At 38.6% G+C, this 13,852-nt stretch overlaps 1 protein-coding gene across 2 annotated transcripts in view; it reads right to left on the bottom strand.

Annotated features, from left to right (window-relative positions):
* FRAS1 (Fraser extracellular matrix complex subunit 1) overlaps nt 1-13,852 on the bottom strand; it is a 596,246-nt gene that overhangs the window by 544,076 nt on the left and 38,318 nt on the right. For both annotated transcript variants that reach the window (XM_056568808.1, XM_056568807.1), the window contains exon 2: nt 2,913-2,944. In XM_056568808.1, coding sequence (XP_056424783.1) covers nt 2,913-2,944 — 32 coding nt within the window. The remainder of the gene's footprint in view (nt 1-2,912; nt 2,945-13,852) is intronic.

Raw genomic sequence — 13,852 nt, 5'->3', positions numbered from 1 at the left:
ACGCGCAAAAAAACTTCCAAAGTCCAAAATAGCGTATCATGAAAAAATGAATAAAAAGTCTGATCAATACAAAAATGGTACCGCTAAAAACTTCAGATCATGGCGCAAAAAATTAGCCCTCATACCGCCCCGTACGCGGAAAAATAAAGTTATAGGGGTCAGAAGATGACAATTTTAAACGTATAAGTTTTCCTGCATGTAGTTATGATTTTTTTCCAGAAGCCCCCAAATGTTACAAAATGTAATTTTTTCTTCAATTCTGTCGCACAATGATTTTGTTTTCTGTTTCGTCGAAGATTTTTGTGTAAAATGACTGATGCCATTACAAAGTAGAATTGATGGCACAAAAAATAAGCCATCATATGGATTTTTAGGAGCAAAATTGAAAGGGTGCAACATTTTTAAAAGGCAAGGAGGAAAAAACAAAAATGCAAAAATGGAAAAACGCTCAGTCCTTAAGGGGTTAAATAATTTAATGTACAACACTTTCATGTAAATGATTGTCTGCCCCAGTATTGCAGCTCTAGGAAAACTTAGAACCCTTATAATGTTACTAATTCCCTGTATTTAAGAATAAATATTCTTATTCTAAGCAGAAGTGGAAATAGCTATAATGTATGCAATATTTACAGGGCACTTTACTGTAAACATAAGACATTTTTGGGTGCAGCCTGTATAGTAAGTTTATATACTGTATAAGCAATTATATATAGTTTATATTAATCATATTTTAGATTGCATCGTGGCCAGTATTTTGCAGAAATACTTTTAGTCTGCCATGTGCTTAGAAGCCTGGTAAGACTGTGTTCAATAGTAAAAGATTTATTGACTCTGCTTTGAGTCAATTTGATTCAATAGTTTCTTTAAAAAAAGAAGGTCCCCCTCACAACCATACATAGGCAACTACTACTACTAAATAAATAAATGAAAAGGAGGTGGAATTTTCCACTGGGGTTTTATGATAAGTTACAAATAGCAGTTTGAGGAACGCAGCTGATACCATCCCTCTAGGCAAGAAAGAAGAGCTAATATAATCTTTGTATCTGCATATAAATATTTAGATCTTCATAGTAACAGTCTACAGACAACTTTTACACTCTTCCAGTATGCCATCTATTCACATATAAATATCTTTTCATGGCATTCACAGTCAAATAATGCTGTAAATGATTTGCAATAGTTTTTTAGAGTTTTAAAAGTAGCTATGGCAACAGTTTTTTATATTTAAATTATTGTTATTAGATATACTAAAAAACAGAGGGGATTTATTTTTGTCTGTGTAAATTAAGTTCTTTTTATCCTAGTTTGCCTGGGTGCACATCATGTGTACTTCCCCACACTTGTCAAAAGAGGAGCACATTTTTTAGAAATAGCAAAGTAGCTTGGATGTAGACAAGTTTGGTCCAAGTTGGCATGAGACTGCGCAGACATTTTGAGACAATCTGAAAAAGTGTCAATCAATGACCAATTCAAATAGCTAACTGTGCCATACTACATTAAAGTTGTTTTCTTGAATTAGTCTGAAAATTGGTGACGGTTTACCACCATAATGTTATCATGGCAACAGGTCCTATTTAACCCCCTTTAGTGACAAAACAGTTCTAGTTATCCTGCCTATGAACTTTAGAAAATCTATAAGAACAAGCCATTTGGAGATTGAAGGCTCCCATGTAAAACTTCCTTTTTATGTGTTCTTTTTATTTTATCTACGGTAAGTAAATCCATTTAAACTACATAAATCTTGATCAGTATGTGTAAAAATTACAACATTAACTGTGTCAACTGGCAGAATGCTGAAAATCTTAACTGTACAGTCAAGAAAGGTGAAGAGAAATATAAAATATTCATCTGGTTCTGCTGTCATTTCTTAGGATTGTAATGTGAAAAAATGAAAGTTCTCAAACATGGATTTCACATAGAATTATTTATGAGGTTATCTAGAGCGACCTTTTATCATTCCCTAAAGATGGGAGATCCATAAAATTTTGCAGAAAGCGTCATCAACATATCTGAACAGTATTCAAAATCATTCAGCTATCAGCATGAAAATGTAAGAGCAAAAAAATAAATACATATATATTTTGACCTATTTTACTTTCATTATCAAAGCCTAAAAACAATTAATTTGCACTGCCCTTAAAGACTTCATTACAGTACTGCAATAATCCTAACAGCCAGTACTAGCTTGTTTGGACCAGAGAATTGGCAAAATTGGTTCACTGGCTCTACAGTGGATTCATTCTTGTGTTATTCATGCACTGAAATGAAGTCACATGTCACTTTTTTGGTAAGGTAGTGTGGGTTGCTCCAACTGAAATCAATAAAAGAGCTCAAAAACCAATTGTGCTTTATTTGAATAAACTTTTGTGCATGTTGGTGTGATTTTGGTGAGGGACAGTGCCAAAAACCTGCATCATTTCTGAGACCCCACCCTGACTGCGCAGTACAAATTTCCCCTAATTGAGGACTATTCAGAATGTAGCTTAATATTACATTTGAGACCCCCAACAAATGCTAGAACTGCTAAGTAAGCACTTGCTTCCATGACTTATTCCTCGCTGCAGGAGACACATTCTTTGGTAAGTCTATAGAAGCTATCTTCTGTAGCGAGATGGGGAAATTAGAGTTTAGCACCCCAACCAATCAAAACTTGCAAAATGTATCTATGACATCTCAAAAGCTTTTTTTAATGACTTCACTTTAAGATTATAGCTGTTGCACATGCCGCACAGTTGTCTTAATAGCTAGTCACTGTGGCGATAACAAAAAAACTAAAAAAATCATAACTGCTTGCATTGATTCAAGGTGCCTAGAACTTTACTTTTTCAAACTAAAGAAAGTTATTCAAGTGTGTATATAAATAAATGTATTATCGTAAACTTTGTAACCAATTAACAGAAGAGTTGACATACCGCAAACAAAGAACCCTGGAAGACACAGGCACCTGTAAGAAACAAAAAATAAAACAATTAGAGGGTTTTGGGTTGCTTTATATAAACTAAATCTGACACAGATTAGAAAACATATACATTTCAGGCATGTGTGTATACGTGTTTGAATAGGGTTTGAAAAGGCTTTCCATGGCCAAATTGTTTCTTGTTTATGTTTTTTTTTTCCTTGAAAACAATGTATAAATTACAGTGTAGAATATCTCTAATTGTCAAAAGTTTTTAGCTAGAAAACCTAGTACTGAAGTACTGTTATAGGTGAAATCCAAAATGATATTATAGACATGCACGGTATTTGAACTTTGCCCACTTAACAGCCTTTAAAAATAAATAAACCTTTACTTATCTAGTTGTGAGGCTTGGGCCTGAAGTTACATTAGGGCCTACAGTTGCACACTGCCCCTCAGCCAATCACTGGCCACAGTGATGTCCCGCCTCGGCCAGTGATTGGCTGAGCGGCAGGGTGACACTCCGGGCCCAAGCGTCACAATTTCTGACAGGAAGAGGATTGCAGCTGGGGACCGAAAATGAATGGGGAATCATTGGAGCGCTGGAGGTCAGAAAAGGTTTCTTTTTTTATATGCGGTTTAGATTTCAACTAAATGATTGAACACAGCTTCAACTCTTCAGCATCAAACATGTGCAGGATACTGTATGTGTGAATACACCCTAAGGCTTGATTACTGTACATTAACTTGTTACAAGTTGTTACATTTCGGGTTTTGATAAAAAATACTTACCAAAATAAGATGCAAAATAACACTCAAAACACTCTGTGCCACTGCCTGCAGTATGTTATCAGAATTCAAGAAATATTTATAGCATCCAGTGACTAACCTACCTTCACAAAAACTAGTGAAGATGAGCGAATATGCATCTTTTGTCCATAGCAAAGAATTAAAGGGGTACTCCAGAGGAAAACATTATTTTTCATATCAACTCGCTCCAGAAAGCTAAATACATTTGTAAGTTACTTCCATTAAAAAAATCCTTCCCCAGTACTTCTCAGCTGCTGTATACTGGAGAGGAAGTTGAGTTGTATTTTTCTGTCTGACCACAGGGCTCTCTGCTGCCACCTCTGTCTGTGTCAGGAACTGTCCGGAGAAGGAGCAAATCTCCATAGCAAACCACTTCTACTCTAGACAGTACCTGATGTGGACAGAGGTATCAGCGGAGAGCACTGTGGTCAGACTGAAAAAGAACATCTCAACTTCCTCTGTAGCATACAGCAGCTGATAAGTACTGGAAGGGGTAAGATTTTTTAATAGAAGCAATTTACAAATCTGTTTAACTTTATGTCACCAGTTGATTTGAAAAAAACATAAAATAATAATATTCCTAAAAAGCTGAATAGAAAAGGGCAAATTGTAATGTTACACAGCCCATTTTTGCCTTGAGGACACAGCTAATTTTTATTTTTGCATTTTCATCTTTCCTCCTCACCTTCTAAGAACCCAACTTTTTTTTGTGCAACCAATTGTACTTTGTAATGACATCTTTCATTTTACCATAAAATGTATTGCAAAACCAAAAAATTATTATTATTTGTGGGGGGGGGGGGGGGGAGAATTGATGAAAAACCTGCAACTTTTAGGGAGTTTGTTTTACGCTTTGTACCCAATACCCAATTGATATAGTTTTTCTAAACAAAAAAAAAAAAAAAACTTTTCCCAGTATACGGCGATGTATGGGGGCTCATTTTTTCGCAGTTTGTAGTTTCTATCAGTACTATTTTTTGCTTTGATGAGACTTTTTGATAACTTTTTTTATTTTTCGGATATATTATGTGATCATAAATTGACATGTTTGCAAATTTTTTACATTTACTGTGCAGGGTAATAAACATATTTTGACAATTACGCACGCAGTAATACCGGGGTTTATTATTTTTATTTATTTTTTGAGGGGGTAAAATAGGAAAAGAAGGGTGATTTTATATAATTTTATAAACTTTTTTTTTTCTTTGCCCTTTTTAAGACACCATAAGGGACTTTTATATGCAAACACTAGATTTTATTGCATAGCATTGTGCAATGTGATCAGTGCTCCATTGATACAGCCTAGCAAAGCTAGGCTGCTGCAGTAATTAAGTGATCTGTGGCAAGTAAGGGGACACTCCACCACCATTTTAGCTTATTGGACTCCCGCGACAATGTTGCAAGGTGTGATAAGCAGACTGAGATAGCCAGGATGTAAGATCTGATACTTTAGATGCAATGATCGGCATTGCTCATGGTGTCTAAAAAGTTAATTACAGGCAGCGACGATCAATATTGGTAAGTGTCTGGATACTGATAGAAGCACTGAAACCCCTTTCATGTGCCAGAAGGGAGAGCATTTTTTGTTAGAGCAGTTCACAATGTAGTGGATGCAGAATGTCCATGCATTGCACTGAATAGGTAGTCTGCAATGCTAAATAATACTACAGGGAAAATCTATGCCTAGAAGCAGATTTCTCTAGTTATAATAGCCACTTGCTAGGGTGTAAAAAGTCAGAAAATACACCTTGCGTTAAAAAGAAAAAAAAATTATAAAAATGTTAGTTACATACAAAAAGAGGTTAATTGTTCTTCATTACATTGGTAAACTAGAACACAGAAAATATTCTGTTATTTAAATATATTTTAGTCGGTAACTCTACATTTTCCCTAGATGGTTAAATCTTTCTCTTTTTTTTTTGCTGGAACAACATTTTAAGGATAAGTAATCCTCAACCTTGCCATCAACTCTAAATGAAATGATCATTTATGTTGCCCTAGGCACAGAAAAATTAAGTGACTTGGCCTCTAAAGTTCACTGATGGTCTGCTAGGGGATTATCAAGTCAATAGACTAGTTTACTACAGAGCTTAGACTGAGCTCAGCCAAGTAATTGTTAAAAGGTAAGTGGAGACATAACTTCCTTTTTCACTGGTCTAATGACAGACAGAGGTCAGAAAGAAGTCAGGTAAAATTTCATGGGCTGGTAAGAAGTATCTTTAGTGATATCATTTAAGGAGTCCTGAAGCCATAAAACACTTATCCCCTAAGTATAAGTGTCTGGTCGTGGGGGTGGGGTAGAATCCGACCGCTGGGACCCCTCGTGATCACGATCTCCTTATGGCGTCCCAACTCTCCCCATGCAGAAGATGTGTTGGCTGCCATGTCCCCTCCATGTATCTCTATGGGAGAGGTGGAGATGCAGCATTCGTGCATCCCCCCTCCACCATAAAGCTAAATAAGGTTGACGACACAAGCATTAGCCACATGGAGCCATGGCAGTGCCGGGTCCCTGTACAGGAGATCACGGGGGGTGTTCCAGGGGTTGGACCCCTCCCCCCCCCATGATCAGACACCTTACCTTGCGGATAGGGGATGTGTTCTATGGCTGCAGTACTCCTAACTAACATGACTATCAACAAGAAGGATGCGTCTTTTGACAGGTCTAACACACAAGGCTAAGTATGGTGCTCAATAGCAAAATCAGCAATGGGCGAAAAAACTTTTAATTCCCAAAGCAACAAAACATTTTGTACTGGAAGAGCAACTGTTACTGCTAAACAGGCATCCCACTCATTTCAATTAGTGCCATGTAATACTTCACAGTGCACGGTCATTTAAAAAAAACTTAACGTGTACTATGGAAATGCCAAAAGCTTTGATCGGATGGGGTCTGGGTGTTTTGACCCCCCGGCAATCATTTGAACAAGTGGGTAGAAGTGCGGGCTATGCATGTTCACTCTGTCCACATAAGTCTTTGTGTGAGACAGCAGATGGGCCCAAAGAGAGCAAATATTCACTTTAGACAAAAACTGTCTGAATCCAACAACATTGGCAGGTGTGGACAAAAATCTTAAAGGGGTACTCCGGTGAAAACCTTTTTTCTTTTAAATCAACTGGTGGCAGAAAGTTAAACATATTTGTAAATTACTTCTATTAAAAAAATCTTAATCCTTCCTGTACTTATTAGCTGCTGAATACTACAGAGGAAATTCTTTTCTTTTTGGAATGCTCTCTGATGACATCACGAGCACAGTTCTCTCTGCTGACGTTATAATAATAATGCTTTATTTATTATTGTCCTTAGTGGGATTTGAACCCAAATCCCCAGCACTGCAAGGCAGCAGTGCTAAACACTGAGCCACCATGCTGCCCTTCGCATACATCTGCTATGCATCTGCTATGCATGGTTGCTAAAATGGACAGAGATGTCAGCAGAGAGCACTGTGCTCGTGATGTCACCAGTGTTCCAAAAAGAAAGGAATTTCCTCTGTAGCATTCAGCAGCTAATAAGTACTGGAAGGATTAAGATTTTTTAATAGAAGTAATTTACAAATATGTTTAACTTTCTGCCACCAGTTTATTTAAAAGAAAAAAGGTTTTTACCAGAGTACCCCTTTAAGTGTATGGCAGCCTCACGACTGTTCCTTAACAGATTATAAAAAGGGATGAGCATGTTGGATTTTAACTGACAAACCTTATTGTTTTGGGAGAGAAAGACTGCGACCTGTCTGGTGGCAGCTTACCTCTCCTCTTTCCATAGGGGACTTATAAATATTCATATTAAACATGTAATGTATGTAATAACATGCATATGTATGGGCAGGTCATGAAATGTAGCTGTTCGGCAGACAGCTATTGAAATTGTATAGCCACCCAAACAGTATAGAAAATATAAAATAAATTACAAAAGACAAACCTGCACAAAACAGATGTTCTATCCATATACAGTAAAAACAAATTCTAGTTTCCAATGTTACATCACTGGTATAGGGTTCCTAACAAAGAGGTGAGACAGCAAGTCCAAGAATTAGAGGAGTAGTAGATGTCCAACTGGTTCAAAATGTGATGCTCACTCTGTTTACTATGTGACTAGTTATACTGGTTATACCCAGGGGTCAAGTCCTGGGAAAAAAAAGTGAAGATTTCCCAGGAAAAAAGTGAAGTTTTCCACTCAGGGGATTGTCCTGCAGGACTCCTGCTAATGAGAATGATGTTCCTGGTGGAAAAAAAGTGCAGGAACTCAGTTTCCATGCGTTCCTGCAGGACTTGAGCCCTGGTTATACCTTGTTTGGACCTAAAGTACACACAATACTTCCTGTATTTTTATGCTTTGATAACAAAACTAAATATTTTAAAGAAAAAAATGGTAGTACTCAATAACCAAACAAACTTCTTTTTCTACTTAATTTAGTTGCAGTTAACAAGAAACAGAGGTCTTCATGTTCTGTTTAAGGGAATTATTCAATTAATCTCCATGTATGGGCCCTATTAGATGGCCATATGCTCCATAGATAGACACTTGCAGGTTCTAGCTTGTTGTAATAGCAAGACAATATAATACATTGATAGTAACATGGGCGTGGCTCTAATAGCCGCCAGTCACAGGCAATTTACAATTGATCATCCCCATAGGGAGTACTGTGATTAAATGCTCTCTTCTCCATATACCACTTTTTTTCTTCAATATTTTCTTTTCCTTTTTTCTTTCCAACCAGAAAACAATGTGTCACATCTATTGAAGAATGTATGTGAAGTTTTTATCAGAAATTAAAAAAGAAACGAGGAACATTTTAGTATTAATCCCTTAAAGACCAGGCCAATTTTGGTTTTTGCACTTTGCACTTTCGTTTTTCCTCCCCCCTTCTAAAAATCATTATTTTGCACCTACAGACCCATATAAAGGCTTGTTTTTTGCGTCACCAATCATACTTTGTAATTAAATGATATATTTTAGAACACAATCTATGGTGAAATAAAAAATAAGTAATTTCGTAAGTTTTTTTAGGGCTTCCATTTCTACGCAGTGCACTTTTCGGTAAAAATTACACCTTATTATTCTGTAGGTCCATACGGTTACAAAAACACCCAATTTATTTATGTGTCATTTAATTTTAGTACTTTTAAATAATAACTACATGTATCAAAATTTTAAAAAGTTTAAAATTGTCAACTTGGAAACCCCATTTTTATTTTTCCCCATACGGGGATGTATGAAGGCAAAAGGTTTACGCCTTGGTCTGCAGTTCTTATCGGTACCATTTGTTTTGATGGGACATTTTGATTGCTTTTTATAAATTCTTTACGGTATACAAAGTGACCAAAAATGCGCAAATTTTTATTTTTTTTTTTTTTTACATGTACGCCATTGACCAGGCGGTTAAACTAACCTTATTTTAATAGTTTGCACATTGAAGCACACGGTGATACCACATGTTTGTTTATTTTTGATTATTAACTTTTTACACAAGCTTTGGCTCAGTATTGATCAGTGTTATCGGTGCACTGCTGGTCCAGCTTGCGGAGGCTGGAAGCAGCAGAGGATCACCAATCAGACAGCAAGGAGGCAGGTAAGAGCCCTGCCGCTCTCCTCTCAGTTGATCGGGACATCGCGTTTTCATCACGATGGTCCCAATCAGCTCCGCTGAGCTGCTGGGATTGTTTTACTTTCATTTTAGGGTTAATGCCTGATCGGCAATGCCCGGTATTAACCTTGAGTCCTGGCTGCTGATAGCAGTCGGGACCCACCGGGTTTTAAGCATGCTCAGCTCTCGAGTACGCTTCAAACACCTGTAATGGGACCAGGGTGTACAGGTACGCCCGGCGTCCTTAAAGGGGTACTCCACCCCTAGACATCTTATACCCTATCCAAAGGATAAGATGTCTGATCGCGGGCGAACGGAACAAGCAATTTGGATGTGGACCAGGTCATCATGAAGGTGAGCAAATGTATTTTAATATGAGCTTTTTTTTATTTTTTAAGGAATGGCATTTTTCATGGCATGTCTTCTTTCAGAACAGTGGCAGTATGACAGTGAAAGTTAAGAAGGCAAACATAATTAAAAAAAAATTTCTTACTACCTGCCTGAATACAATTACACAAACAATGAACCATCTAAATGCCCACTGAATGCTTGTGTGAGACTTCAGTCCTTAGACCTTCAGAGACTGAGAATAGAGATGAGCGAACTTACAGTGATTCAATTTGTCACAAACTTCTCGGCTCGGCAGTTGCTGACTTTAGCCTGCATAAAGGAGTTCATCTTTCTGGTGCTCCGGGGGGCTGGAGACCCTCTTCTAGGACTGTATCCACCTTTTCCAGCCCACCAGAGTACCTGAAAGCTGAACTAATTTATGCAGGTTAAAGTCGGCAACTGCAGAGCCGAGAAATCTGTGACGAATCAAATCACTGTAACTTCGCTCATCTCTAACTGAGAATATAAAAACAATAGTGTTAGCTAACAAATGACAGAAGACGCGGCTAGCTGTGTACACAGAACACAATCACAAACAGATGAACTATCATAGCCACCAAAAATGTGTAGTACATATATTAGGTTGTCTAAGAACAAAGTTCCATAGCATGTGTAAGTTTCAATATTATGTGGTCAAACCTGAAAATCAAATATGTGGCTATCATTAGTCAAAAATGCAAGTATAATGTGTAACATGAGTGGGTGCACCATCATAGGGGTACTAAAAGTAATCTACTTACGGTATATTTAAATATGATGTAAGGCTAGTGAAGTACCATGGGGATAAGAGGGAACTGGAGGTCAGTCACAATGTGTGCTCATGGTGGTTATAAGTTATACTTGCCTTTTGTGACTAATGATACCTACTGTTCAAGTTCATCCTTTCCAGTTATGCATATTGGGGACTAGGTAAATAATGTCTCCTTAAAGAGGACCCCAAAGTAGTATATAGATTCTTACAAGCTGTGCAATGCTCCATGAAAAGAATATGCAAAGTAGATCATTTACAGAAGGAAAAGAACATGATCTACATTGTTGTTATGTACTGTAGGCAGCTTCCCTTACAATCAATATCCAACCATAAAGGTGTACTCCACTCTCCAGTGTAACTTGATTACAATTATGCCTACTTAAAGTATTTATCACGTTAGTAAATTACGTTTTCAGCAAAATAATTTTATATAAAGGTGCCCCATCCTTTGATGGAAATAATCTCAACTAAATCTAACAAGACATGTTACAGTTCACACAACAGGCTAGTAAACAATACAATAGTTACACCTGGCAGGTGAACACATTTTAACATCATGTACAAATTCATGTAATATTACACTCAATAACCTGTCCCCTTATTAAAGGAAAACTATCAGATATTTTCTCCCACACTATTCACAGGTACAGGTGGATAGTGCGGGAGACTCCGATTATAACGAGCTCTACCTTACCCGGATCCACCCGGCCGTTCTCCCGCAATTGTAGTTTTATTCTGTGTGTATATCTTGCTGTAACTGGCATGGGCGGGGCTTCTACAGGATAACTGGCACTGACGTCAGCGCCCCTTATGAATATTCATCCCCCTCCCTCCAGCTCTCCCTCTCTTCGCCGCTCCTAACTGGAGGGATGGGGGGATGAATATTCATAAGCGGCGCTGACGTCAGTGCCAGTTAACCTGCAGAAGCCCGCTTGTGCCAGTTACAGTGAGATATACACATAGAATAAAACTACAATTGCGATCGAACGACCGCGCGGATCCGGGTAAGGTAGGTGCTCGTTTTAATCTGCTTCTCCCGCACTGTCCACCAGTACCTGTGGATAGTGCAGCAGAAAATATCTGACAGTTTTCCCTTTAAATTCAGTGGCAACAATATATTAAGCAATATTCTTTGCGGCAACATCACCCTTATCTCATAGGAATAAGAAGACTAGACATTTACTTTATGTCAAAATGTACATAACTCTACCCTTGGGCAAAGAAGACAATTAAAAAGTAAAAATAAAAAAATAGGACCTATAACTTTCTAGTTTATGACCAGCCTACTCAGCACTGTCACGATTCGGCTGGCTGGAAGTGGATCCTCGGTGCCAGAGAGGGATTGGCGTGGACCGTGTCGGTGGACTGGTTCTAAGTTGCTACTGGTTTTCACCAGAGCCCGCCGCAAAGCGGGATGGTCTTGCAGCGGCGGTAGCAACCAGGTTGTATCCACCGGCAACGGCTCAACCTCTCTGACTGCTGAGATAAGCGCGGTACAAGGGAGTAGACAAAAGCAAGGTCGGACGTAGCAGAAGGTCAGGGCAGGCAGCAAGGATCGTAGTCAGGGGCAACGGCAGGAGGTCTGGAACACAGGCTAGGAACACACAAGGAAACGCTTTCACTGGCACAATGGCAACAAGATCCGGCGAGGGAGTGCAGGGGAAGTGAGGTATAAATAGGGAAGTGCACAGGTGAAGGTACTGATTAAAACCCATGCGCCAATCAGTGGCGCAGCAGGCCTTTAAATCGCAAAGACCCGGCGCGCGCGCACCCTAGGGAGCGGGGCCACGCGCGCCGGGACAGCACAGACGGGGAACGAGTCTGGTAAGCGGGTCGGGATGCACATCGCGAGCGGGCGCGTCCCGCATCACGAATCGCATCCCGGCTGGGAACATTATCGCAGCGCACCCGGTCAGCAGGTCTGACCGGGGCGCTGCGAATGGGAGAACGCTGTGAGCGCTCCGGGGAGGAGCGGGGACCCGGAGCGCTCGGCGTAACAAGCACTTTGTTCCTTTGTGGTTCAAACTAACCTACTGGGTGCTAAGTTAACCAGCACTTACCTACTCCTGGAAAAGGACATGATAAAAAGGGCACACAATTAAAAACTAAGCCATCATAAGCTATGGAGCAGTGGTGTATATTTATTGCATTAGACTAATGTAAGGTCAGGTGATCCTGGTGCATAAGGTGAATGGTGCAGGAAGAGGTCACAATCTTTTTCTTCATACCTCCATGCATGTTCCCAATGGGTTCTCATGTTAATTCTTTTACAATAAAGATATTTGGATTTTTGCTGTTCTGTTGACCTAACCTATCCAAAGATTATATTAACCATGTATTTATATGGCAGCCGTGTAATGCCATAAAACGCTAGGGACTAGTGCTCTATTTCTTTGATAGAATGAAAAAACAAATATTATAGGTTGGCCCCCAGCAGCCACTGGAACGGACATTTCTCAGTAAATTTTTTTGTGAGGGAATTGTTTTTTCGTAACAGTTTTCCAGACTCTTTTTGCATATATTAAACAGAAAAATGTACAAATAAAAAATATATAGGTACTTCTTTTTAAACAGTTTTTTTTTTAAATAAATGCATTATTATTAAATTTCTCCACTGTTAACTAAACTATTTATAAGAACTGCACCAATAAGTTTGCTACAGACATCTCATGGTTATCTGCTGCTTGAAGAGAGACTGTAAGTGATGCATAACCTGTCACAAACTTATAACTCAAAGTATGCACTTACGTATACCTGATTTTTTATGAACCCACGTACGGCTATTTGATAAATTAATCGCACATAAATACCACCTACAGTGCTCTTCAGAGCCCATTTAGAAAAAGGCAGTTTGTAAATCCCAGCCCAATATTTCTAAACAGCTGAACAACTGGCCAGTCACCCCTCTTGCAATCCAAATATCTATACACTGTCAAAGTAAAGAACAATATCTGAGGAAAAAATAGCAAACCCTGACATTCAGGAAAACACTCCTAACTGTTCATTTCAGCAAAAAATTATCTCCATCATTTATCTATGGCCAAGAGGATTCAGTGAAGGGATGAAGCTCTTGAAACAGCTGGATCATTTCCTGTGGAGTTAAAAAGCCACCACATCAAAGCATAACTCATGGGATATTTTACTTAAAAAAAACCAACCTGTGTTGTCAGCCTTGAAGATTAAACCCATTGTGCATTACAGTATATAAAGAGCATAGATAACCAACTCCTATCACTCATGAGTCAGCCAAGACAATTTATGGGAAGGCAATTATAGGCTACAAGAAGTACATCCTGGAAGTAACACTATAGAACAGGTGTCCACCTACCACTTATTTACATTCCACAGACATCAAAGGTAAGGTTTGGATGATCCACGTAAAACGGTTACTATAAACTAGTCTACAATTTATGTCTACTC

This window comes from Hyla sarda, chromosome 1, assembly GCF_029499605.1.
Source record: "Hyla sarda isolate aHylSar1 chromosome 1, aHylSar1.hap1, whole genome shotgun sequence".
Taxonomy (NCBI): Eukaryota; Metazoa; Chordata; class Amphibia; order Anura; family Hylidae; genus Hyla; species Hyla sarda.
The sequence above is the reverse complement of the archived record's forward strand: the minus strand, read 5'-3'. Positions and strand labels throughout refer to the sequence as shown.